Below are 27575 nucleotides of genomic sequence, written 5' to 3' on the forward strand. Positions count from 1 at the left end.
GCTGCTCCTCAACATGTAGGGCACAGAAGGGCTGCAATGAGAGCTGAAGTGTGGGTGGGATGGAGTGGGAGAAAGGGTAGGGATATCATGATTGTTTTTTAAATTTCCTTTGAAGCCCAAGGGCCGGGAACGGAGGGATCCCTGAGACCAGCATGGCCAGATGCACTGTTTCAAGTCCTCAAATGCCCAGGCCCAAACCTCGCCCTGCACAAAGACAAACTGAGACACTCAGGACACCCTCCTCAGCCTGTCCTTACACCGACCACGGCCCTTCGTTATGAAATAACACATCAGCCCCTAATAACTAACATCTTATGAGATTTATGTAAATGTAAAATGGTGAAGATTTTTAGGAAGTGCACACACTGTCTTGGGTGGGACCATAGATTTGTGAGATGGGAATCATCTCCATTCAACAATGGACTCTGTTCTAGGAAAAATAAAACCGCTAGGAGAGCAGGTACATGAGTGTTGACCATCAAGAAGATTCACAACACAGGGAACACACCTGTCTGAAGGAAAAAGTCCAGCAGAGACCATCGGAGCCTGATTAAGGAGAGTGAAACCGAAGGGATCATAGGGACGCAATAAGCCTGTGAACCCGAGGCACCAGCTGCGGGGTGGAGGGGAGGATGGGAAGTGGTGGACACTCACCGGGGTTCAGCAGGGTCTGGAGCAAGACTCAGAGAGGTGTAGTAGGAATGCTAACTCAGCAAAAAGTGGGGCCACAGAGAAAGTAAAAGTAAAAGGTGGAACTGTCTCTGTAAACCCAAGTGTGACCCAAGGAATGGCTGGGGGAGAGGAGGAAGTGAAGCAGGTCCTGAGAGAAAGAGATGTGCTATTTTAGAGCTTGTGGTAGCCTGAAAGAAGGCTGCCCAAAGCAGATGCAATATCAAAACATTCAGAGGAAAGATAAACCGAATCCCACAAAGGCTCCCCAATGGCAGTTCCTAGCCTTTTTTGGGTCTCTGACCTCTTTGGAAATGTGATGAAAAGTATAAGTTCTCGGAAAGAGAGTGTAAATGTGCTCACAAGTGTCTTTTATGATAAAGAATCTCTTTTCCTTAACACAGTGTTGTAAGTCAATTATATCTCGATGATAGACAGACAGACACTGGATACATACACACACACACATCTGTATCTATATCTATCTATCTATATCTATATATATATATATAGAGAGAGAGAGACTGGAAATAAACACATTGAAATACTAATGGTGGTTTCTCTGAGGGTTGGAGATTATGAGTGATGGTTATTTTTCACTTTATTCTTTTTACGTATTTCTAGTTGTCTGAAATGAACATGTATTGCTTGTAAAATTAGAAAATAATAAATGTCATTAAGATGAAAAAATATGTCACATTAACAGCTTAACAAACAGAATCTCTGTTCCTATCACCAGAGGAATGGACTGTCTTCAAAGGAGAACTATGAACAACTCAGTAAGGAAACAGGTGGGAAAGGGGCTCTCAAGAGGCTGGTGGAGCTGAGGACAGAGAATTCTCCGGGGTTCTTGTCCAGAATAGATGGAAGGAGGGGCAGCCAAGGGCTTCTTATGAACATAAAGTTGTCACATGGGGCTGCGGCCACAAGGCCAAGAAGCCAGAAGTCCCGAGTGAACTGAATTCTCTTCTTCTGGCTCTGCTGGGTCTTTGTCCCTGCCAGTGTTTTTCTCTAGTTGCGCCAAGCAGGGGCTACTCTCTAGCTGCAGTGCGTGAGTTTCTCGCTGCGGTGGCTTCTCTTGTTGTGGAACGTGGGCTCTAGGGCACACGGACTTCAGGAGTTGTGGCTCCCAGGCTCTAGAGCCCTGGCTCAGTAGCTGTGGCCCAGCGGCATAGTTGCTCTGCAGCATGTGCGATTTTCCCATACCAGGGATTGAACCCGTGTCTCCTGCATTGCTGGGTGGATTCTTTACCACGGGGTCATCAGGGAAGTCCCTGAAATCTTTGTAATGTCAAAATTAACAAAAACCTGCTACACTAAGCCTCTGAGCAAGAACTACAGAAAGGTCACCGTCCTCAGGCTACACGAGTGACATCAGCAGAGTTCACCAACCTCTGTTTGACCTCAGTTCCATCTTTTCTGTCAAGAAGATTAATTTCCAGCTCTGAAGTGGCAAACTGAACTGCTAAGAGGGAACTGAACCCCAGGATAGAACACATTAGACGGCAACTGCCCGCATGAAATAGCTTTGAGAATCTCAGTGTGGAACAAGCACCAGCTGGGAGATGCCAAGCTGAGAAAGAGGAAATGCCAACTTCTATCACTGGGAATGGTTCTAGGTCTTTTCTAGGTCACTTTGGAAGACAAATCCACTAACTGTGGATGGAAATTTCAGGGATGTAAATGTCAGATTCCTACTAAAGAGAATATGAATCAGAGTTTTTCCCAAATGGAGTGGGCTATCGTGGGTGGTAGCAAGTCTCCCGTCATAGTAGGTATCCAAGTGAACACTGGACAACTTTTACAGGGCTTTTATGGAAGGGTTTGGATTAGAGATCTCTTCTAACCCTGAAAACTTATAATTCTATAACTCTAAAAGATCAGGGGAGAAAAGAATGAGTACTTTCCCAGCTTAGTTTTAGATTTGTTTAACTTTGCTTCTCCATCTCTGAATAGCTGCACCTCATGCCAGTGTGATCCCTGCTCACCCTTCCCCCCTTTCTCAGCCTTTCTTCCTTCTCCCTGCCTCTTACCCCATTCTCCAGTTATTTTTCTCACCCTTCCTTTATCCTTCTTTATTTCTTTTTATGCAAATCCTAAAAGGCAGCGACTGTGGTATTCCCAGGTGGTACCGTGGTAAAGAATCCGCCTGCCAATTCAGGAGACGCAAGACTCAGGTTTGATCCCTGGGTTGGGAAGATCCCCTAGAGGAGAGCATGGCAACCCACTCCAGTATTCTTGCCTGGAGAATCCCATGGACAGAGGAGCCTGGTGGGCTACAGTCCATAGGGTAGCAAAGAGTTGACACAGCTGAGCGACTGAGCACATATGCGCGTGATTATAGCTGGCAAAAATGAAGGCATCCTGTCAGGAATCCCACTCTCCAGACCCTTCTCTATTTATATCCCATCCAAGCTCGCCACACCTCCCCCATGACGCCCTCCCTGGCCATTCCCTGAGATCCAAGTGCTATGATACCATACCTCCCTCAGTCCCTAGATACATACTGCCTGGTGTCCTTTCTTCTATTTTTGTCTTATAACTTTTCACCTGTAGATCATTCTTACTTCAGTAGGGTATAAACTCATGGAGTGAAAGACTATGAGTGACTTTGCTTTTGGAACCACCTTTTTGGAAGGTGACTTCCAAAGCACCTGGAGCTGTGGACTCTGCAGTTATTTTGAATGAATGCTTTCTGCCACTTCAGGTCCTAAACACATATACACAGTGAGGGTGAAAATAAAACAAGACTAGAGTTGATCTAGAGTCGGAATCAGTTCAGTTCAGTCACTCAATCATTTCCGACTCTTTGCGACCCCATGAACCGCAGAACGCCAGGCCTCCCTGTCCATCACCAACTCCCAGAGTCCACCCAAACCCATGTCCATTGAGTTGGTGATGCCATCCAACCATCTCATCCTCTGTCGTCCCCTTCTCCTCCGGCTTTCAATCTTTCCCAGCATCAGGGTCTTTTCAAATGAGTCAGCTCTTTGCATCTGGTGGCCAAAGTATTGGAGTTTCAGCTTCAAAATTAGTGCTACCAAAAAAAAAAAAAAAAAAAAAAAAATTAGTGCTACCAATGAACACCCAGGACTGATTTCCTTTAGGGTGGACTGGTTGGATCTCCTTGTAGTTCAAGGGACTCTCAAGAGTCTTCTCCAACACCACAGTTCAAAAGCATCAATTCTTCAGTGCTCAGCTTTCTTTATAGCCCAACTCTCACATCCATACATGACCACTGGAAAAACCATAGCCTTGACTAGACGGACCTTTGTTGACAAAGTAATGTCTCTGCTTTTTAATATGCTGTCTAGGTTGGTCATAACTTTCCTTCCAAGGAGTAAGCATCTTTTAATTTCATGGCTGTAGTCACCATCTGCAGTGATTTTGGAGCCCAAAAAATATAGTCAGCCACTGTTTTCACTGTTTCCCCATCTATTTGCCATGAAGTGATGGGACCACATGCCATGATCTTCGTTTTCTGAATGTTGAGCTTCAAGCCAACTTTTTCACTCTCCTCTTTCACTTTCATCAAGAGGCTCTTTAGTTCTTCTTCACTCTCTGCCATAAGGGTAGTGTCATCTGCATATCTGAGGTTATTGATATTTCTCCCTGGAATCTTGATTCCAGCCTGTGCTTCCTCCAGCCCAGCGTTTTTCATGATGTACTCTGCATATAAGTTAAATAAGCAGGGTGACAATATACAGCCTTGACATATTTCTTTTCCTATTTGGAACCAGTCTGTTGTTCCATGTCCAGTTCTAACTGTTACTTCCTGACCTACACACAGGTTTCTCAAGAAGCAGGTCAGGTGGTCTGGTATTCCCATCTCTTTCAGAATTTTCCACAGTTTATTGTGATCCACACAGTCAAAGGCTTTGGTATAGTCAATAAAGCAGAAATAGATGTTTTTCTGGAACTCTCTTGCTTTTTCCATGATCCAGCAGATGTTGGCAATTTGATCTCTGGTTCCTCTGCCTTTTCTAAAACCAGCTTGAACATCAGAAAGTTCACGGTTCACGTATTGCTGAAGCCTGGCTTGGAGAATTTTGAGCATTACTTTACTAGCGTGTGAGATGAGTGCAATTGTGCGGTAGTTTGAGCATTCTTTGGCATTGCCTTTCTTTGGGATTGGAATGAAAACTGACCTTTTCCAGTCCTGTGGCCACTGCTGAGTTTTCCAAATTTGCTGGCATGTTGAGTGCGGCACTTTCACAGCATCATCTTTCAGGATTTGAAATAGCTCAACTGGAATTCCATCACCTCCAGTAGCTTTGTTCATAGTGATGCTTCCTAAGGCCCACTTGACTTCACATTCCAGGATGTCTGGCTCGAGGTGAATGATCACACCATTGTGATTATCTGGGTTGTGAAGATCTTTTTTGTACAGTTCTGTGTATTCTTGCCACCTCTTCTTAATATCTTCTGCTTCTGTTAGGTCCCTACCATTTCTGTCCTTTATTGAGCACATCTTTGCATGAAGTGTTCCCTTGGTATCTCTAATTATCTTGAAGAGATCTCTAGTCTTTCCCATTCTGTTGTTTTCCTCTATCCCTTTGCATTGATCACTGAGATGGCTTTCTATTCTTTGGAACTCTGCATTCAGATGTTTATATCTTTCCTTTTCTCCTTTGCTTTTCGCTTCCCTTCTCTTCACAGCTATTTGTAAGGCCTCCTCAGACAGCCATTTTGCTTTTTTGCATTTCTTTTTCTTGGGGATGGTCTTGATTCCCATCTCCTATACAATGTCACAAACCTCCGTCCATAGTTCATCAGGCACTCTGTCTGTCAGATCTAGTCCCTTAAATCTATTTCTCTCTTCCACTGTATAGTCATAAGGGATTTGATTTAGGTCATACCTGAATGGTCTAGTGGTTTTCTCCACTTTCTTCAATTTCAGCCTGAATTTGGCAATAAGGAGTTCATGATCTGAGCCACAGTCAGCTCCCGGTCTTGTTTTTGCAGACTGTATAGAGCTTCTCCATCTTTGGCTGCAAAGAATATAATCAATCTGATTTTGATGTTGACCATCTGGTGATTTCCATGTGTAGAGTCTTCTCTTGTGTTGTTGGAAGAAGGTGTTTGCTATGACTAGTGCATTCTCTTGGCAGAACTCTATTAGCCTTTGCCCTGCTTCATTTTGTACTCCAAGGCCAAATTTGCCTGTTACTCCAGGTGTTTCTTGACTTCCTACGTTTGCATTCCAGTCCCCTATAATGAAAAGGACATCTTTTGGGGATGTTAGTTCTAGAAAGTCTTGTAGGTTTTCATAGAACTGTTCAACTTCAGCTTCTTCAGCATTACTGGTCAGGGCATAGACTTGGATTATTACCGTGATATTGAATGGTTTGTCTTAGAAATGAACAGAGATCATTCTGAGTTGAGTATAGCAAGTAGTTGGGTGCATTCCAAATGACCTGAATCAGAGAGCTGAAAAGGACATTAAAGATGATCTAACTGACTTCCTTATTTTGCAACCTGTGGATCAGAAGCCGAGTGTGTGTGTGTGTTAGGAGCCAAACTGGTCTAGATGCCAGGTTTCCACGTGTCCAAAACAGAGTCCTCTCTCTGCCCCCTCTCTGCTGCAAAACCTTTGAGAGGGTCCTGAAGGAAGCTCACTAATAGTTGTGAGTCTTTGAAAATGAGTAAAACCTCCATTTTTCTTAAAACATAGAGATGGACTAAGTGATTTCTGAGGGTTCCTTCCAGCCCAGGGTGGGAATCAGTTTTCCTGTAATTCTCACTTTGGGTGTTCTTTGGAAGCATGGCTGCTGCAATTGTGCCATCTAGTGGTGTGATGTGGGTATTGCGCCACAAGCCAAATACCTTATGGCACTTTTCTATTAATAAACGCTGCAGAGGAAAGCAACTGAGTGAAAAGAGCATTAAGTCTCCTCCCTACCCTTGCCTCGGCTCATTCCCTCCGGCAATGGGAACTTTAAAGGAAACTCCCCAACCTCTCTGACCTGAAGCATAAAACTTTCTCCTCAGCATCTGTCTCCAGGGTTTAGGGTGGGAAGGTAGTTGCACTGGGGGCCATGTTTCCTGTACCAATCTCTGGGAGGCACGATGCCCAGCCTATGGGTACATTCAGTCATCCTCCGTGCTCCACAAAAGCGATTTTCCCATGTCCATCACTTGCCATCGCCCTGTCAGGATGGTGCCACGTCTAGCTCCAGGCTGGAGCCTTCCTTCAGTCCACCCAAGAGCTGGGACACCCCTTCCTTCCTCCACCCACCCTTATTCATCCTCCTGGGGTGCCCCCCTCTCAAGTCCACGGTCAGCCAGCCCGCAGGGTGAGAGAAGGAACCACAGGGGGCGCAGTCCTGTTCCTGTAAGTTACATGGTCTGCCGTGGGACTGAATTGTGTCCCCAGAATTCATATGGTAAAGCCCCTAGTCTCCAGTGTGATGGTACTTGGAGGTAAAAACCTTTGGCAATTATGTTTTGGTGAAGTCATGAGACTGGAGCCCTCATAAGGGGATTAGTCTGTCTCTCTGACTCTCTCTGGGAGAAGGCAATGGCACCCCACTCCAGTACTCTTGCCTGGAAAATCCCATGGACGGAGGAGCCTGGTGGGCTGCAGTCCATGGGGCTGCTAGGAGTCTGACACGACTGAGCAAATTCACTTTCACTTTTCACTTTCATGCACTGGAGAAGGAAATGGCAGCCCACTCCAGTGTTCTTGCCTGGAGAATCCCAGGGACGGGGGAACCTGGTGGGCTGCCGTCTTAGCAGCAGCAGCAGCTGACTCTCTCTTGCTTGCTTGCTCTCTTTCCCTCTCCCCTTTTTTCTCTCCATTAGGATTCAGCAGGAAATTAGCCACCTGGAAGCCAGAAAGAGGCCTTACCAGAATGCAATCATGCTTGCACTTTGATCTCAGACTCCAAGCCTCCAAGTCTGTGAGAAATCAGTGTCTGTTATTGAAGCCACTCAGTCTGTAGTGTTTTGTCCTAGCAACCCAAGCAGACCAAGATGTGGTCTGAGTCCCAGTTTGAAGTATTGGAAGTCAGTCCATTCAAAGAAAATCTTGCAGATGGGTCAGTTTTACCCATACGTCTTCCCAGATGGGATGAGTGCTGAGCCTTACTGATGGGCTGGCCAGGAGGAAGCTGTGTGTGTGTGCTTAGTCATGCGAGCCCATGGACTACAGCCTGCTAGGCTCTCCCTCGAGATCCTCCAGGCAAGAATACTGGAGTGGATCGCCATTCCTTTCACCAAGGATCTTCCCAATCCAGGGATTGAACCTGGGTCTCCTGCATTGCAGGTGGATCCTTTACCATCTGAGCCACCAAAAAAGCTGAGGAGGAGGCTAGGGCAGGGAAAAGATGACTAGGAGCACAAGGGTTCTGGTGTCTTCGAATGAGTAAGCCGAATACCATAAAGAGCCCGGTGAGCCATACCAGTTCCTGAGGAGGTTCACCAAGTAGGAAATGCTTCCAGAACTATTCCCTCAGGAGCCGAGGTGGCTGATCCAAAACAGCCATCAGGACTGTGAGTAGAGGTCACAGTGCAATGTCACAAGATAAAAGGAGTCTGGGTCCGAGGACTTTGTGCAGAACAGCTGGACAGCCAACACTTCAGTGGGAGGGGAAAATGTACTTTTCGTGTCTTTTAAGCCACTGTCTTTTAGTCTCCGTAACCCACAGCCAAAGATAATCATAACTGATATTGTATTCAATAAGTGTTGGCTGTTATCTGTCACATGATCACAACTATTTAATGTCTGTCTTCCCACTGGATTGTAAGCTCCATGAGGGCAGGAGCTCTGTGTCTGCCCAGTTCAGTGTATCCTCAAGGCCCAAGCCAGTGCCATACACACAGCCGGCACTCAGTAAGTGTCTGTCAGATAAGTCTGTGACCCCCTTTCCTGCCCTTTTCCTCCCTGAACCTGAGTACCAGCCTTGTGTCACCTTTTCCACTAAGGTCTCACTTAAAGCCCATTAAGAAAGATCATCCCAGTCACATCTCACTTCCTCTTGGTGCAGGGCCCTTGGAAATCACAGTGTGTGTGACATGGAAGAAGTTGTTCTGCTGGTGTCGTGCTGTGTGGTGGTCATTCTATGGTTAGTCGCTGGATGCTTACATCCTTGCTTAACTGCACAATAATCGACTTTGGAGGGGAAAACACTTTCAGTTTTTAATCATTGGGAGCTTGGCCCCAATTCCTCCTAAATGTTTACAGTGGATAATAAATACTTCATGGAGAAAGAAAGGGAGGAAGGGAAAGTGGGAGGGAAGAAAGGAAAAGGGAGCGAGGAAAACCCGACAAGGCCCCAACACTGAGGAGGAATGCCAGCATTTCAAGTCGGGGAGAGTGACTCTTAAAAAGGAGAAATAGGGACTTCCCTGGCAGTCCAGTGGTTAAGACTTCACCTTCCAATGCAGGGCATGTGGGTTTGATCCTGGTTGGGGAGCTAAAACCCCACATGTCTCATGGCCAAAAAGCCAAAACATAAAACAGAAGCAGTATTGTAACAAATTCAATAAAGATTTTAAAAATGATTCACATAAAAATCTTAATAAAAAGGAGAAATGATGGGGTGTTCCCTGATGGCCTAGTGGCTAGGATTCCAGGATTTCGCTGCCATGGCCCGGGTTCAATCACTGGTTGGGAATCTGAGATTATCCAGCAATAAAATACTAAAAGGAGAAATAAGTAAGGCCAAAAACAATCAAGCGTAATGGTAGGGATAATACAAGAGAGAAGCTCCCAAGAGCCTAATTTGAAAAAAATTTCAAAGGCCGATTGATGTCTGTCGAAAAATGGGAAAATTGGGGATTCTGGGGACCTGGGTTCATGGGTCATTAGCTGTGACCTTGGGTGAGTCAAGTCTCTCCTAAGGAGCCATTGCCTTACTTTTGCAATTAGCAGGTCTGACTCAGTCAGTGGTCTTCTGGTTGTGCTCTGAGGAGCCCAGGTAGAGGCTCAAGACACAGGCATCCATCCCTCACTCCTCAGCTGGAGAATCTCTGCTCCATTCGGTTCATGCACTGGCTTCTGCACAGAATTTAGTTTGAGTAAAAGGCTATGGAGCCAAGACTTCCCTGCTGGTTCAGTGGTTTAAGACTCTGCTCCCAATGTAAGGGACCTGGGTTCAATTCCTGGTCTGAGAATTAGATCCTATATGCCTCAGCTAAGAGCCCACGAATGGTAATAGCCACAACTACGACCCAGCACAGCCAAATAAATAAATAAACAATTTTTTAAAAGGCTATGGAGCTACAACCACGTTTGAAAACCGCTGGAGTCAATGACCCCTATCACAACTACATAAAGATCTCGAGTTTTATGATTCAACAGGGCTCTCCCATCACTGGAGCCCCTTCCTCACAGAAGAAAAGATACACATGGGCCTTGGTCTCATCTTCCCAACCAGACTTTAAATTCTGAGGAGGCTGAGTTTGGGCTCATGGTTCTCAGCTTCCCATGACAACTTCCCTTTTGGGCTCATGGACTCTCAGCCTTGGCTGGATTTATAAAGGGCGTTTCACAAAGTTCTGCAGCTGGATGCCTTGAGAGGGCAGCAGAAAGGCTGTGAGAGGAGGAGGGTCTAATCCACCTTGGGGGCTCTCAGGGATGTGGGGACCCCCATCCAGGGGGTTCTGCTCATATGTGTGTCTCTCATTTCATGACCTGGTCTGTCCCCTTCTCAATCTCTGGTTTCTTGTCTCTCCTTTTCCCAGCTGCCTCCCGCCACACCCCTGCCTACCCAGCCTGAGGTCTGTGCTCCCTCTGAAGCCTTGATGCTCTCCCTGATGCAGAGTCCTGTATGGAGTCCTGGATGTGGCCAGGGAGTCAGTGAGATGCCCAGAACAAGCAGGGCTGAATCAGGCATCAGGGGCCTTGCTCTCAGGGGAAGAGACACCTAAAGGGCCCATATGAAGATACAAGGACTGGGATTTCCCTGGTGGCCCAATGATTAAGACTCTGAGTTTCCAATGCAGGGGAGAGGTGCAAGTTAGATCCCTAGTCAGGGAACCAGGATCCCATATGCCATGTGGCGTGATCAAAAGTTACAAGAACCATAAACAAAATGTGGTACCTGCACACATACAGCAGAACACTATTCCTCCTTAAAAAAGAAGGGAATTCTGACACTTACTACAACACAAATGAACCTTGAAGACATTACGTGAAGTGAAATAAACCAGTCACAAAAAGACAAATACACTATGACTCCACTCATATGAGCTATCTAGAGTAGTCAAATTCATAGATCCAGGAAGTAGAATGGTGGTTGCCAGGGATTGGAGAGAGGGGAAAATGGGGATTTATTGTTTAATGGATATAGAGTTTCAGTTTTATAAGATGAAAAAGTTCTGGAGACTTGCTACACACCAATGTGAACACACTTAACACTGCGGAACTGAACACTTAAAAACTGTTAAGATGGAAAATTTTATATTATGTGCTGCAAGAATACTGGAATGGGTTGCCATTTCCTTCTCCAGGGGATCTTCCCAACCCAGGGATTGAATCCGGGTCTCCTCTATTGCAGGCAGATTCTTTACCATCTGAGCCACTAGGGAAGTCCCGTTATGTTATGCGCATTTTACCACAATTTTTTTTTAAAAGAAGAGGAGGGAGCAAGGACCATTTGAGGATCCCTTGGTATCCCCAGGGCTCCTAGTGGCCCTCTTTCTGCTTGTCACCTGGACAGACCTAAGGTAGAGAGTGAGCCTTGGAAGGAAATGAAGCTCCTCCTGATAACAGCTCCTCAGACTGAAGACCCTTCCAAAACTCTCTGCTCACGGTGTGACCCTCCTGTTTCTAGCTCCCTGGGCCCCGGCCCATGTCCCCCAGCTCCCAGATATTGCTCATTCTTCTGAGGAATATGCATGAGGCCTCAGGTGACATTATCACACACACTCACAAAAACCCAACTCAACAAATTAATTGGCTTTAAAAAACAACTCAGAGGCTGGTTGGGACCTCGGCCCAGCCTTGCTGAAGCTGTTTATTTATGGGGAGGACTGTGGGCCCTTGAAGTCCCCAGGGCTGCCATGCAGTGGAAAGTCCAGGACTCCAGCTCCAGCTCAGTCACTCTGGGCCTCTTGGTAACTCACCTGGACTAAGGCCCCGAGCCAGGCACCTGAAAGAGAGCGTGAGATGGAAAGGGTTCTACCTCCCCCTCCACACCCCAGCTCCTGATGATGACCCCACCCCCACCAGCCGGCACCAAGGCCAGAGGGGCTCAGGGAAGGGGGTGAAGAGGATCAGGGTCAAGGCCCTAGGCCCGGGACATTCTCTTCCACCTGCAACCTGGCTCCTCACAGCCAGAAGCCCACAGAGGAAGCCCCAGTCGTCCGGCCTTGAGAGATTCGTCTGGCCTTGAGAGATTCGTCTGGCCTTGAGAGACCCCGGAAGAGGCAGGAGGATGTGACTGGTGGGTCAAGATTGGGTGCAAAGACCAAGGAGGGCAGGGGAAGGGCAGAATGGGATGAAGGGGAGGTGACGGGAACATTAAGAATGCAGGGCGATGGGTGGGGCCGGACTGCTCTCTGTCTTCTGCAGTGTCCTCGAGGGGGTCAAACCGGAAGAGAAGGGCTCTAGGGCATGTGGTGTGGCTCTGGGCACCCCCAGGGGGGTGGGCTGCACTCACCCTGGAGGGGTCTGCTTCACCCAGACATGATGTGCTTGACAAAGGCTGGGAAAGAAGACGGAAAACAGCCACATCACATGGCCCCTCTCGGCCCCTTAAACCCCTCCTCCCTGGTTTATACTACCCGACCGCAAACCTTCCCACCACCCTTTCTTCAGACTATGATTCCTTTTCCTGTTTGGGGTTGATGGGGAGAAGGTGGAAGAAAGGAAGGGAACTAACCACTGCTCTGTGTGCACTCTCTGTGCTGATACCAGACATGGATGAAATGAGCTACATTATCTCTGCCAATCCCTGCAACCCTGGGAAAGGGGCCAGCATCACCCCATTGCTCAGATGAGAAAACCAATGTTAAGAGGAGGTAAGCGACTTGCTTAAGATCACCCAGCTGGTATATCAGAGCTATCTCCAAAATCCATGCTCCTTCCATTACGCAGTGATGTTCACTCCCAGGAGGGAAAAGAACAGTGTCCACTGGGAGCTCACCAAAGACCACGGGGCACACATATCCTCCACTCCTGCATCTGTTCTGTCCTGCAGCCTCTCCTGGCCGGAACTGTACCCACCTCACCCCATCCCTGGCTGCCCGAGGAAGTGCGAAATGAGCTGGTACCTTCATAATTGATGCATCCATTGGCATCCTCCTGGCCTGCTAACAGCTGCTCCACTTCAGCCTCACTCATCCTCTCCCCTGGGGTGGGAGACGTGGGCACTAATGACAGATGGGCAAAGGGGGACCGGCCAAACCCAAACATCCCCTTGAGTCTGATGGCCCAGGACTTCCTGGATCAAGGAAGTGGTCAAACCAAACCTCCCCAAGGCTCTGAAAGGTGGAGTCAAGTTCTTAAGACCCTTCCTAGCCCCCAAGGTCTCTCCCTCTGCCTACAGCCACCAGTGGGTGAGCAGACCAAGGCCCTAGCAACAGAGGCAAAGACAAGGACAGGGGCCCTGGGTCCCACCTCTCAGGCCTCACCCCTGGTCTGCCAGCCTGTTCTCCTCTGCTTCCAACCCTGCTGAGCAAACCCAGTTGGGGACAATGGTACCTACAGAACCCAGGGAGACGGGCTTGGACCAGAACATGAGACTCAGGATGCAGGGAGCACCACATCAGCCCAACATACACCACTCAGATGCTTCTCATCCTCTGTTTCTCTCCTTTGGGCTCTGCCACTGCCTGGCGGGCATACGTACCCAGGGTGGCAAGGACGTGGCGAAGCTCAGCGCCCATGACCGTGCCGTTGCTCTCCTTGTCGAACACGCGCAGCCCCTCCACGAAGTCCTCGTAGGTGCCCTGCTCCTTGTTTCGGGAGATGTGCTGCAGGATGGGCAGGAAGGTCTCAAAGTCCAGCATCTTGGAATTCATCTCTTCCGGCGGGGACCCATAAGGAAAGGAATTCGACATGAGCTCGCGGAGCAGAGGCTCAGGAGGGGTCTCGTCCGGCTCTGCCAGGCTAGCCTGCAGCTCAGCTGCCGTCACTTCTGGGTGGGGCCCCCAGTCAGGAATCCTGGAAGGCACGAAGCCCTGGGAGCCCAGCAAGAGCTGGCTCTGGGCACTCTTCTCAGTGAAAGGACCCGGGACCTGTGACTCCACCCTGACCTCTGAACTCCAGGCGGCCAGTGGGGCAGGGAGGTGAGCAGCCCCAAGTTCTCACATTCACAACTTAGACTTCGGACACGTGACAGACTCCCAGTCTCAAGGGTAAACTGACAAGACTGCAAAAAGAAAACTTTGTACAACTCCAAATTTGGGTCCCCTCACTAGTCCCCACTGCCTGGAGCAAGCCTGAATCAATAATGACTAGCACCTTTCTCCCACATTGTGGTGTGTTAAAAGTTTTCATTTACTTTTATGTTTTTGACAAGCTATATACTGCAAAAAGAAATTGGCAAAAGACAATTTCTGTTATTAAACTACAGATTGCAATAATTATTTAAAGAATTCCTACTGAACAGTAGGAAAAAGACGAGAAACCTGGACTAAAAACTCTTGAATATTTACCAAAGTTAAAAAACAAACAAACAAAAAAAAAACTTTACTTTCATAGAGGTAAAACCATTTTTAAGTATCCCAAGGCTGACATTGCTTTCTTTTATAACCCAGAAACCTCCCACAATGGAAAGACCCAAATATCTTTTGCCCTCTGAGAAGCTCTGCTGACATAGGCGGGCTCCTGGTCCTCTGGTCCTTTCTGACCCACATCCTTCACCTTTTCTTCCACAGCAAGAGTAGGAAGGGAAGAACCCAGAACCAAGGAAGAGGGCAGGAAGGCCCCAATATAGGGCCTTGGAAATCTCTAGAAACGATCCACCCTGGCTAAGGGCTCCTGCCCAGGTCTGCCCAGCCCCGGCCCCTCAGAAGGACTCATGTGTTAGGGCAGCTGTTAGCCTGACTGCCACAGTGACAGATGACATTCACAAATGGGACCCCTTGTACCACTTTCTAAACGCTCATTCACCAAACCTATCTAATGCAAACCAGTGAAACAGGCATCATTGTAGAGCTGAGCCTGAGTCTGCTCTAATTTTTTATATTAAATGAATAATTTGCAATCTCAGTGCTGTATTATCAGAAACACATTATCTGTGATACAACTCATGGTGGTCACGGGACATCTCGGTGCTGTAACATCTCATCCACAATTTCTGGTGGAGGCGGGGGCGGTGGTCAGTTCCCAATTTCCCTCCCAGCCCCCCGTCCCGTGTCCCAGGCCCTGAAGCAGTAGAAAGTCATGCCTGCTCCCCGGGAGCTCCCACTCTCACAGAGAAAATGAGAACAAGCCCAGGTCACACTCTTTTGAGGACTGACCAAGAGCCAGATGTTTCCGGGTAATTCTAGCAATGGGAGGCAGGTAACCTGGGGAGAGCATGTTGGTCTTGAAGGGAGAGAGCCCCAGGGGTGGAGAGGGGAGGCTGACCTTCCGGCTTGGGCTTGCCCAGGACACGCAGCACCTCGGCATTGGTGGGGTTCTGGCCCAGGGCTCGCAGCACGTCCCCACACTGCCCATAGGCGATCTTCAGCTCTCCGGTTGGGGTCCGGTCAAACAACGAAAAGGCCTCTTTGAACTCTGCAGAGAAAAGACTGACTGCAGCCCCCTGGGGCCAAGCGAAGGCAGTGACTAGGGGCTGATCAGCTTCTACCCTCGTTGAAGAGCAGGCCAATGGAGTTGATAAAATATTTCTCTACAGCCAGCATGCCAGCCCCTCCCTGGAACCCATGCCCACCCCATCTTTGACAACTAAAGCACTGTCCTGGAGCCCCCATGACCTGTTCCAGCATTGGGCCTGGGATCTCTTCCAACAACCACTTGTCACATCATTTGACGTCTCCCCTGCCTCTACCCTTCCCATCCGCTCATCTTTCCCCCTGCAGGTGAGGTGCCTGACAGTGAAAAAAAAGCAGGGAAGTAAAAAGAGCACTGGCTCAGGAGTCAGGACTCCTGGGTTCCCCTCCTGGCTCTGCCAACCAATGTGGAATAAGCTGGGCTGGGTCTCAGTTTCCTTAAGCAAACACACCAAGAGTTAGTCCTCACCTGACCCTCCCAGTTGAGTGCCAAAGGAGGGAGCAGTGTGTGGAGCCGCTTTGCAAAGTGATAAGACCCGTTCAGAAGTCAGCCAATAACAGTAATGCCTGTCCCAGGCTGAAAGGGAGCTCTCAGGCTGGACAAGGTGGCAAGGTTGGATAGTCAACCCACCCCAGCTCTGCCACTGACCCACAGGTGGCCTCGGGCAAACTCCCAACTTCCGTGGGCCCTCTGTCTCTCAGCTCTAAGGTGGAATGACAGTGTGCACCTGTTGGGGCTGCAGGGGGGATGACAAAGCCCCCCAAGCGTGGTGTCTAGCACATGGTAAGTGACTTAGCTAACAGTGTGTGTGCGCGTGTGCGCACGCGCATGTGGGGTCAATCACATTCAATTATTTGCAACCCCATGGACAGTCTCCTCTGTCTGTGGGATTTCCCAGTCAAGAATACTGGAGTGGGTTGCCATGCCCTTCTCTGGGGGATCTTCCCAATCCAGGGATCAAACCCACGTCTCTTGCATCTCCTGCATTGGCAGGTGGATTCTTTACCACCAGTGCCACCAGGGAAGCAGGCAAGAGGTTATTATTATATTCCTAGTTCTGAAGCCAGACTCCCAGAAGATACCAGTGCAGGAGTCCAGGGCGCCAGGCTGAATGAAGGCACTCTTGGGCCCTTTGCAAACAACCTAATTCCTCATCAATTTGGGTTCAACCAGCTCATTACCGGGGATAATTTGGACTGGATATGGCATTGAAGTACCCTTGTGCTACCCATGAAGAAGCGGTTTACAAAGTGGATTAACAATATAAACCTGAGAAGAATGTGTGAACTACTTAGGAGAAAAGCTGCTTTTAATCCCCTCTAAGTACTTTAGAAACACTTACTTCCTTAGAGGCGGCATATGGATTATTTACAAATCATTCCACAGATCAAAACAGGTTCCCCAAGACGTTTACCTGCCGCTCTTTATTAGGCTTTGTATGAATTGCAAAGAGATAAAACCGCATGTCTTTCAAATTACTGAATAATTGAGCTCAAATTCCATTTCCATTGCTTACTAGCTATGTGACCTCGGGCAAGTAAATATTTAACCTCTATAAACCTCTTCTTTTATAAATGGCACCTACCTCATAGGGTCCTTAAATTACATTCAAATAAAATACAGTAGCGCATGTAAAAAAATCTTAACTCTGTCAGTTCCCCAACAATACCGTTAGTAATCTCTCACTGACTTTAATCCCAATTTTAACACTTAACTTTGTGATCTTAGCCAAGCCACATAACCTCACTGGACCTTGGTTTCCTCCTCTGTCAAAAGGAATGGCACTGACCTCACAGCTTTGTTAGAATTAAATTCTTAACATGTAAAGCTATTAGTGTGGCTTCTGGCACAAATTCATTGTCTGATAAATACAGTAGTTGAATCTGCACTCAGGCTTTCGGATCTCCTAACTCATTCAGAAGAGCGAGGGCAAACTTAAAGATGCAGTCTCCACATAAAAGGATGATATTTAACAGGAAGATTGAACAAGAATAAGGATGACGACCTATGGTTTGAGCACTTGTCATGGGCCAGCTTCTGAGTTGATAACTTTGCACGAATTACCCCATCTATATTTACAAAAACTTTATACTATAGGTATTACTATCCTCATTTATAGGCCACTGCAGATGTGACTTCCACCCAACTATTAAGGAAAACAAGTGAGGAGAGAGGAGGAGGAAGTGGCCTGTTGTCCCAGTGAATGTTCCTGCCTGCTGGGAAGGCTGGCGCACACATAAAAATCCGACACTGAAGTCTAGGATGGCAACTAGGGGGAAAACCTGCCCAGTGATCTCAACGTATATGAGAGATGACACGCATGGTCTCTGAAGAAACTTTTTCTCAAAGTTCTATAGTAGCGAGCTGCCTGCTAGAGCAATGAGCAATGCTGATGATCCCTTTCCAAAGGGATATGGAAATCTGGAGAGGGACCAGAGAAGGAAGTCAGGAGTTAGAAACTAGCTCCTATGAGAAAAAAAAAAACGTAAAAGAATTTGGGGCTATACCACCCAGAGATTACAAAGCTAAGAAAGGATTTGATGACTATCTCAAATAGATGGAGGTTATCTAGAGAATGCTGAAAAGAATCACAGAATTTCTGAATTGAAGAGAATCGAATACCTTCACTTTGCAGAAGAGAAAATTCAGGTTTAAAGAAGTGACTTGCCCTGAGTCTCAGGGCCACTAGTGGCAGATTTAGGGCTAATAGCCAAGTCTCCTGGTTCCAAATCATGTTCTTCCAGCAAAACAGAAGAAAATCATCTTCAGCTTGACCAAGGAGCAAAGGAAGAGATGGGAGCAAAATCAAAACAGCAACAATTCTAATCCAACCTAAGGAACAATGCCTTTGAAGTCAGAGGGATGAAAGCGGAACCAGCCAAGTCTCAGCCCTGAAAATCTGCATGGAGAAAAGAGGCAGCCAGCTGTCCCAGTTGGCTTTGACCAGGATTCTCACTTGGGAAATGAAAAATTTTTATCATTGATTTTCTAGTCTTCCTGCATACCACTGTGTTTGTATTTACAATGAGTATAAATTTAGCTTGCTATTACTGTTTAGTTGCTAAGTCATTTCTGACTCTTTTGCAACCCCATGGACTGTAGCCTGCCAGACTCCTCTGTTCATGGGATTTCCCGGGCAAGATTACTGGAGTGGGATGCCATTTCCATTTCCAGGGATCTTCCTGACCCAGGGATTGAACCTGCGTCTCCTACATTGGCAAGCAGATTCTTTACCACTGAGCCACCTGGGAAGTCCATAATATGTAACTAAAATGCATTAAAATTAATTTTAAGAATTTCACAGCACTCCAGACTATTGACAGAAAGTGATTGTCAACAGAATAATACAAAAATGGAGTCAGATTTAGTTCACTAGATTCAAAATGCATCTGCCATCATCATGACCCTTTTGTGAGTAACTGGCTTTTTGGGAGGGAAAACTTGACAATAACTATTACAATTTTAAATGCACATAGACTTGACACCTCCCTAGTGGCCCAGTGGTTAAGAATCCGCCTTGCAATGCAGGACGCCGGTTCCATCCCTGGTCAGGAAACTAAGATCCCATATGTGTGTGCTTAGTCACTCAGTCGTGTCCGACTCTGCGACCCTGTGAACTGTAGCCCACCAGGCTTCCCTGTCCACGGGATTCTCCAGGCAAGAATACTGGAGTGAGCTGCCATTTCCTTCTCCAGGGGAATCTTCCCGACCCAGGGATCCAACCAGCATCTCTTATGTGTCTCACGTTGGCAGGCGAATTCTTTACCATTAGCACCATCTGGGAAGCCCCAAGATCCTGTATGCCAAGGAGCAGCTAAGCCCACTTTCCACAGCTGGAGACTCTGTCACATAAGCTCCTGCATCACATGGTGAAGACTATGCGTGCCCAAGAGACCCAAGGCAGCCTAATTAATTAATTTTTAAGAATAAAAAAAATAAAATGCACATATCCTTTGACTCATTGCTAGGAAAGTCTCCTGGGGAAAGCATAATGACTTTTCCCCCAGCTGGGGATAATCTGAAGGTCTAGGAATATGAGCTAATTGGATTAAAAAGTACATCAACGTGTGAGAATCTATACAATGTTTTAAAAGAATGAGGTAGAACTATTTTTGTGTTAAATATAAAAAAACATTTAAATAGATTATTAAATAATATATACTGTGTTATATATTGTTGAACCCAAATGTATATTAAATGAAAGATGCAGGACAGTATGTACCTTAGGACTCAATCTGTGTAAACTTTACACATACTTACATACGTACTGGTATAACATGATATATTTTTATCAAGGGATACGTAGACCTGTTAACAATGATTGTTTTGGGGAGAGCAGATCAGCATGAAAGGAAAGCAAGGGGAAAATATTTTTATTTTCATTACTTATTTTTAAGTAGTATACTAATTTTTATAATGTGCTTGTGTTAGTTTAATTTTTCAAATATAGCCAGTGCTTAAAATCAAGGTCCCTTCCAGTTCATATGATTTTCTGTCCAAGAGTGATTTGATGGGGGAAACAGAGGGATAAATTGCAGTGAGTGTGAGGCTCTAAAGTAGACATCACATGATGAAATATTTCATTCTCAAAACACCAGAATCCTACAAAAGAAGGGCTGAGGGGCTTGCCTAGAAGCTACACTTAATAATATTTATATAACATTGAGAAAACAAATTGTCTTCATCAAAGATAGAGAAGAGTTGATGGAGACCACAGGTGGACTAGGGTCCCCCCAAGACACTGCTGGGCCTGCCACCATTAGGGGGTTGAGCGTCTTGGCAGACTTCATGATGCAGAGGGAGAGAGCTGGTAGCCTAAGGAGGGCTTTTCAATAACAGGAACAGAAATGATGGCTTTTAAATATCTTGGATTTTAGTGTAGAGAAAAGAAAAAAAAACTTTTTTTGCTCTGCTTCTGTTATGTTCCAGGCTGTCTGGCAGAGCTGTTCAGAACTCAAGCCTGGAATCAGATTGCCTTAGTTAGAATCCTGGCTCTACCACCAACTATCTGTGTGAGACTGAGCAGACCACCCAACCTCTTTGTGCCTTGGTTTTATCACCTGTAAAGTGGGGTGGTGATAGTCCCTACCTCATAGGGTTGTGGTAAGAATTAAATAAATTAACCCATGTAAAGTGCTTAAGTAAGAACAGTCACAAAAGAGCAAACCCATACTTGCTGTTTCGTTTTTGTTTGTTTGTTTGTGGTGGCGTTTTTGTTTGTTTTTTGGATTGTTTTTTCGGCCACACTGGGGATCTCGGTTCCCTGACAAGGGATTGAACCCTGACAGTGAAAGCCCAGAATCCTAACCATGAGGCCACCAGGGAATTCCCTATACTTGCTATTTTGCATAACTGTTTCCCGTCATGCCTTTGTGTACCCTGACTCAAACACAGGTTTGCACTGATGATGGTGATGAAATGATGGTGATGGTGATGGTGGTGATGATGTTGATGCTAGTGGTGATGATGGTGGTGGTGGTGGTGGTAATGATGGTGATGGTGGTGATGATGGTGGTGGTGGTGATGATGCTGGTGGTGGTGATGGTGGTGATGCTAGTGGTGATGGTGATGGTGGTGATGGTGGTGATGATGGTGATGCTAGTGGTGATGATGCTGGTGGTGGTGATGGTAACGATAGTGATGATGGTGATGAAATGATGGCGATGGTGGTGGTGGTGGTGATGATGGTGATGCTAGTGGTGATGATGGTGGTGGTGGTGGTGATGATGCTGGTGGTGGTGATGGTGGTGATGCTAGTGGTGATGGTGATGGTGATGGTGGTGGTGGTGGTGATGGTGGTGATGCTAGTGGTGATGGTGATGGTGGTGATGGTGGTGATGATGGTGATGCTAGTGGTGATGATGCTGGTGGTGGTGATGGTGACGATAGTGATGATGGTGATGAAATGATGGCGATGGTGGTGGTGGTGGTGGTGATGATGGTGATGATGGTGGTGGTGGTGATGGTGATGGTGATGGTGGTGATGGTGACGATAGTGATGATGGTGATGAAATGATGGTGATGGTGATGGTGGTGATGATGGTGGTGGTGATGATGGTGATGGTGGTGATGATGGTGATGGTGGTGATGGTGACGATAGTGATGATGGTGATGAAATGATGGCGATGGTGGTGGTGGTGGTGGTGATGATGGTGATGATGATGGTGGTGGTGATGATGGTGATGGTGGTGATGATGGTGATGGCGGTGATGGTGACGATAGTGATGATGGTGATGAAATGATGGTGATGATGATGGTGATGGTGGTGATGATGGTGGTGGTGGTGATGGTGATGGTGGTGATGATGGTGATGGTGGTGATGATGGTGGTGGTGGTGGTGATGGTGACGATGATGGTGATGGTGGTGATGGTGACGATAGTGATGATGGTGATGAAATGATGGTGATGATGATGGTGATGGTGGTGATGATGGTGGTGGTGGTGGTGATGGTGACGATAGCGATGATGGTGAAGACAGTGACACTGATGATTACTATTATGGTGCTCATGACAACCCCTTCCCCAGGAGGCACAACAGAGAGGGTGTGGAGGGGGTGTTGGAGTTATTAGTACTCACCTTCAATCTGGTCAGCAGTGAAGTCTATCTGTGGAGAGAAACACAGAGGAATGAGGGCTGGGACTGCTAACGGCTTCCAGTGAGAAGCAGAAACAGCTTCCGGGGATGCTGGGTCACCTGCCATAGACCCAGATGAGGAGGGAAGGAGATTATGGGCTGAGAGTCAAACACTGGCCTCCTGACGACCAAGCCACAACTGACAGCCTATCAAATACTGCAGCCTCCAAAGCTCTCTCGACACCACTTGTGAAGTGATGGCTCCAAGTGAGAGGGAAAGAGAAGTGCTCTGAATAACTCCGGAGCCCACACAACTCCTTATTATAATTCCTTTGGGTCAAATGTAAATTCCATCCTAGCCGCTGTAAATGGTTTCTCCCCTTTCTACTTGACACTGACTTTCAATCTACCTCCTTCAAGGAAGCCTTCCCTCACCCCCTTCCACTCCAGCCCCTCCTTCAGCACACATCCCTCCCAGGCACCCTGCAGGGAAGCCTAGTGTGGGCAGCCCTGGATGCTTCCTGTTTTCCAGTCATGCTTTTATGTGTACCGTGGCTCCTTAAAACCAGGGTCCCCACTGGGCAGGGAATTTGAAAGAAAAAACCTGACACAGAGTAGGTAATCAAAAACTATTTGTTGCAAGAAAGAGTAAATTTTGGATTTTCCTCGCCTCAATTCAAATCTGAGTATAAAAGCAGAAGGTGGAAAGCTCTGAAAATGAATGACAATGAACAAGCATGAGTCATCATTTTAATTTAGCATCTCGCGTGTTACTTCATGGTCTTTACCCACCACCACCCCCTCAAATCCGCCCTCCACTGGTGGTGGAGACCAATCCTGAAGCATCTTCTTCTTCCTAGTTCTGGTTCTGCTGCTCTGGGCCCATCTGAAGCCAGCCTCACTAATGAGAACCCCTGAAGGTGGCCAAAATGAGCTAGGAGAGCGGGAAAAAGGTTACACTGTGTTGGGAAAGGAACTGGCCATGCCCAGGATGGACTTTGCCAGAGGTGTAGGTGACGGTGGCCAGAAAGCTAAAGAAACCCCCTAAGTGGGGTAAAGGATGCCTTGAATGAACCCTCTGAGGAACGGTGCCACTTGCCTTACTTTGCAATGCTTTAAGTCCCAGGAGTAAACATGTAAGAAATATTAATATAAAAACATAACATCAGAATATATAGTCATAACCACACACATTGGACTTAAGTTTACTTTTGCTTTATCTTTTTTTTTAATTTTTTCTACTTTATTGAGGTATAATTGACAAAATTGTAAGATATTGAAAGTGTACATTGTGATGATTTAATATATGTATACATTGTGAAAGAATTCCTCCCATGTGTTAACTGATAATGTGTCACCTTATTTATTTATTCTCTGTTTTATTTTTGTGATAACACTTAGGTTCTACTCTACTGTGCTGTGCTAAGTCACTTCAGTCACGTCTGACTCCTTGTGACCCCATGAACTGTAGCCCGCCAGACTCCTCTGTCTATGACATTTTCCAGGCAAGAACACTGGAGTGGATTGCCAGGGATCAAACCAGTGTCTTTCACGTCCCCCGCGTTGGCAGGTAGGTTCTTTATCACTAGTGCTACCTGGGAAGCCCTCTACTCTGTTAGCAAATTTCAATTATACAATACAGTATTACTGATCGTAGTCACCATGTTTTACATTAGAGCCTCAGACTGGCCCCTGGCAACAACTTTTCTACTCTCTGTTTCTACAGTTTGACTTTTTATTTTCATTTAAATTCCACAGGCATGTTCTACCACGAAGTATTTGTCTTTGTCTGGTTTATTTCATTTATACTTTTGCTCTGTCTTTGAGCAAAGAACCTTCTAAGCAAAGGAACTGGGTAAGTATAAGAGGGGAAATGAACCTCGTGAAAGATACCTAATTTTTTTTCCACTTTAAAGCAACTTCAACAACTCCTAGAACTGGAAGACCCAGACGTGGAGAAGACAATTGCAACCAGAGGCAAGAAATTGGGGAAGGTGGGTGCTGGAGGGGAAGTGATAGGCCAGAGAGAAGGCACTCCACTGATACCAGCAGGCAGCTCTTGTCCAGACTAGGTTGACCCACAGGAACAGTACGTTATCAGAATTAATCGGAAATACAGGTTTCCTAAAAGGGGAGATAGTCAGCTTTTCTTGCTAGGCTATGCTCACAGAGGGAGTGGCGTATGACCTAGAAAAGCTTCAGGCACTTTCAAGGTCTTTTCCTTTGCCTCAGTTTCCCCAGAGTGTACCATAACCAAGCCCAGGGGTGGGGCAACTGCCTCCATCTCTTGGCCAAGCCAGGTCTACTTAACTCCTCCCTTGCTGGAATGACCATAGGTTAACCCTATGGTTCTGGGCATGGTGGCAGGTCCCCCAGGGTTGTGGGAACTTGGAAGAACCCTGGGAGAGCCAACAAGTGTCATCCAGTTAGAGTTCTGGGGGCTAGTTTCCTGGCCTCTTTGTCATAGAACCAGGCCCCGAGCTGTAATTTTGATATGATTCCTCACCAACCCCCCAGCTCTGCCCTGAGGCTGAGATCCCCAAGGGCCCACCATTCCCAACCAGTTATTAATAGCTTTTCATACCAGTAGCCACTTGACCTCTTACATTCTGGCGCTGATGCTTAAAACTGCTCGAGTCTCCAGGGGGCTCTGAGCCCCTCCTTCCTTGGCTCAGCCCCTCCCAGTTCCATTCCTTAAGCAGCTGGGCCAGATAGCTGAGAGGCCTAAAATTACTGAATCAGCAGGCAGGGTCTACACCAGCTCCAAGGAGAGGAGCCTTGCAGTGTGAGGGGAGCAGGGTGGGGCAGAGAGGGAACAGGGCTGGGGCAGCCAAGGAAGCCTGGCCCAGCCCCCCCACACCTGCTGAGACAGAGGGTCTCAGACTGGGATGGGCCGGACCACTGCATACTCCACGCAGGAGCCCAGGGTAAGGGCACAGATGAGGAGGAAAGGAGACTATAGACAGGCTGAGGGTCAAACACCAGCCTCCTGACCATTAGGCCGCAACTGACGGCCTGTCAAGCGATGCAACCTCCAAAACTCTCAACACCTCTTGTGAAGTGAGGGAGAAAGAGAAACACTGAATGATTCTAGAACTCACACGCAGGAGGGGTCCACCTGGGTAGGGAAAAGGAGAGGCAAGCTGGCTCTTCTCACCTTACCTAGGGTCTCCTTGCCCCCACCACCCATCCACTGCAAGGGTCTTTGCAAGTGAAGCCTTTCCCAGACCCCAGCACACAGAGATCATGCTCCCTCGCTATTGACATCACCTACTCTGCAGTAAACCGGAAGTGATTGTTCTGTGTCTTTTCACTTAAAGATATCACACAGTCTTTTTTCTTCACTGTGGTGCCTGAAAAATAGTTTGGGTGGTTGGTTGATTGTGCCTCCCTGCCATTTCCAACTTTACTGAGCAAATGTGGGATAACAGAGCAGGGCTTCCTCAGTCAGGGCAGAAAGCTGTTCTTGAGGAAAAAGAACAGCTTACCAACCAAAAGAGTGCTCCCCAGCACCTTCTCCATCACCCCTGGGACTATGATCGTAGGAGCAGACACCTCAGCCCTCACCCCGGTCCAGCCTCCATGAAGCAGATCTCTGAGCTCTGGGGCCAAGAGAACCCTGAATGTCACCCCCACCCCCATCCCAGTGGCTGAGGCTCACTCACCTTTACACTCTTGGGGTCAAAGGCAGGTTCCTTGAGGGGCTCAGGAGGTGGGGCAGGAGATGGGGCCAGGGCTGTGGCTGGCTTGGCCACCTCCTTCTTAGGCTCAGGCTTCTTGGGAGGCATGTTGTCCTGTTGGGCTCTTCCGAGGAGGTGGGACCTAGGAAGGAATCAAGAGATGTGGAGCGCCAGGGAGATGAGATGGGAGCTTGGGCCGCCTCCTGCCCCTTTTATCCTGGGCAGGAGCCCCCAGAGAGGGGCTGGGTGAGAGCGAGAGCAACTGCTGCTGACTATAAAAGGAAGAAACACCAGCAGGGTACAGCTGACAACTGTGTATTGTCACCAGGTTTGGGGCTACCAGCCCCCTCCCCCAGCCCTTCCCCCCACACTTCACACTCCCCACGGCCTCCACCTCGGGGACAGGAAGGCTGACCCCTTCCTGTCAATTGGTGGACACCCAGAGGGGCCAGGGAAACAGAGCCTCTCAAAAATGCCAGAGTCCAGCCAGAGAGATGAGCTGACTTGAGCAGCTGATAACCCTCACACAAAGCCTAGGGGAGGGCCAGGCTTTTTTTAGCCCCTCCTGAGCAGAGGCAGCCCACTGCACATTCCTTTTAAGCCAAGATCCTTTAAGCCGAGAGCCACTCTGGGGCCTCGGCTCCGCCCTGAGTTTCAACTCCGGCCTGCAGCACCAGAGCAGCTGGTCCAGCCAACCTGCACTGCCTCACACCCTCCCAATCCACAGGGCAAAACCCTCCATCTCTCAGAGCTGGCTCCCCAGGAACTCCCGCAGACCTCAGATTCCTGGGTTCACCCCCTACAGCTTCATTCATTCATCAAAAATGGAGCATGTAAATTGTGCCCAGCAGGGCCAGAGTGAGAAGCAGACAGTTTGGCGAAAAGTCAATGAGACTAGAGGTCAGAAAACTTGAGTCTCGTTTTTACTATACCTGTAACTCACTCTGTGCCCCCTGGGGGTGTGTGTGTGTGTGTGTGTGTGTGTGTGTGTGTGTGTGTATGCGCGCACGTGCAGTGCTTACTAGGTATCAGGCACTTGTAGTTAACTGTCATTCATACAAAATTTCCTTAAATCTTCACTACAATCCTATAAGGTAGATATTATTATTACTCCCATTTTGTACATGAGGAGAATGAAACTAAAACTAGTCAAATAGCAAGGCCATTCAGCTAATGAGTTATAAACTAGGATTAGGACAAAGATGTACTTGATTCTAAAGTTTATGCTTGAATGCAGTGCATGAATGCTCAGCTGTGTCCAACTCTTTGCAACCCAGACTGTAGCCTACCAGGCTCCTCTGTCCATGGAATTTCCCAGGCAAGAATATTGGAGTGAGTTGCCATTTCCTACTCCAGGGGATCTTCCCGATCCTGGGATTAAACCAGAGTCTCCTGCATTGGCAGGCTGATTCTTTACCACTGTGCCACATGGGAAGACTTGTGCTTGAATAATTGATACTATAACCCCGTAGAGTGGGGGAAACGTATGTGTGTGGTTCATCAGAAAGGTCAGGAAGAATACACACCAAACTGTCAACAGGAGACACCCCTGGGGACTCGAAGGGTAAGGGCAGGAGGATGACAGCAATTTTCAGTTTTTTAGTTTTTTCACTTCCTGTATTCATGGAAATTTTTATGAGCATGTACTGTTTTTATTTAAAAAAAAAAAAAAAAGCTCAGAAAAACAATGATAAAAAAGCTTATCCACTGCACAGAATTGCACAGCTCTATAGCTCAGAGGATGAAGAGAAATAAAGCTGAGAGAAGCAGAAGAGTCAGAGCCTTTCTAGGTCTGGTTTCCTTTCCTATAAAACAAGATTTCTAGAGCACCTAACACCTGGTACTCCAGAGTCCACATCTGCCCATTCTCTGGGTTCCCTCAGCATAGGCTCCAGGTCCCACATCATCAGAGTCTAAAGGGCCCTTAGAGATTGTCTCATCCCACCTGGTTTGCCGAGGAACCTGAGGCCCAGGAGACGTCAGA

At 47.4% G+C, this 27575-nt stretch overlaps 1 protein-coding gene across 2 annotated transcripts; it reads right to left on the reverse strand.

The window, feature by feature from the left end:
* Positions 1-11569: 11569 nt before the first annotated feature.
* On the reverse strand, positions 11570-25872 carry MYL4 (myosin light chain 4). 2 transcript variants are annotated; one of them, XM_006060697.4, is made up of 7 exons: positions 25577-25872; positions 21915-21942; positions 15191-15340; positions 13467-13640; positions 12889-12966; positions 12276-12320; positions 11570-11765 (listed from the first exon to the last, which is right to left on the reverse strand). In XM_006060697.4, the coding sequence occupies exons 1-6, from the start codon at positions 25697-25699 to the stop codon at positions 12292-12294; spliced, it is 582 nt and encodes a 193-aa protein (XP_006060759.3). In that variant the 5' UTR covers positions 25700-25872; the 3' UTR covers positions 11570-11765; positions 12276-12291. The 2 variants fall into 2 exon arrangements, with proteins under 2 accessions (XP_006060759.3, XP_006060758.3); XM_006060696.4 differs by having other exon boundaries at positions 12889-12987; positions 25577-25870.
* Between the last annotated feature and the right edge of the window lie 1703 nt (positions 25873-27575).

The sequence above is a fragment of the Bubalus bubalis genome, chromosome 3 (genome assembly GCF_019923935.1).
Source record: "Bubalus bubalis isolate 160015118507 breed Murrah chromosome 3, NDDB_SH_1, whole genome shotgun sequence".
In the NCBI taxonomy this organism is placed as follows: Eukaryota; Metazoa; Chordata; class Mammalia; order Artiodactyla; family Bovidae; genus Bubalus; species Bubalus bubalis.

Bases quoted from the DNA above. Each gene is read 5' to 3' on its own strand.
- MYL4 (XM_006060696.4), bottom strand. From the start codon at position 25,699: ATGCCTCCCAAGAAGCCTGAGCCTAAGAAGGAGGTGGCCAAGCCAGCC. The intron at 15,341-21,914 runs GTGAGTACTAAT...TTTTCTCTGCAG, and splicing joins CACTGCTGACCAGATTGAAG to AGTTCAAAGAGGCCTTTTCG. The intron at 13,641-15,190 runs GTCAGCCTCCCC...CCCCGCCGGAAG, and splicing joins GGGCAAGCCCAAGCCGGAAG to AGATGAATTCCAAGATGCTG.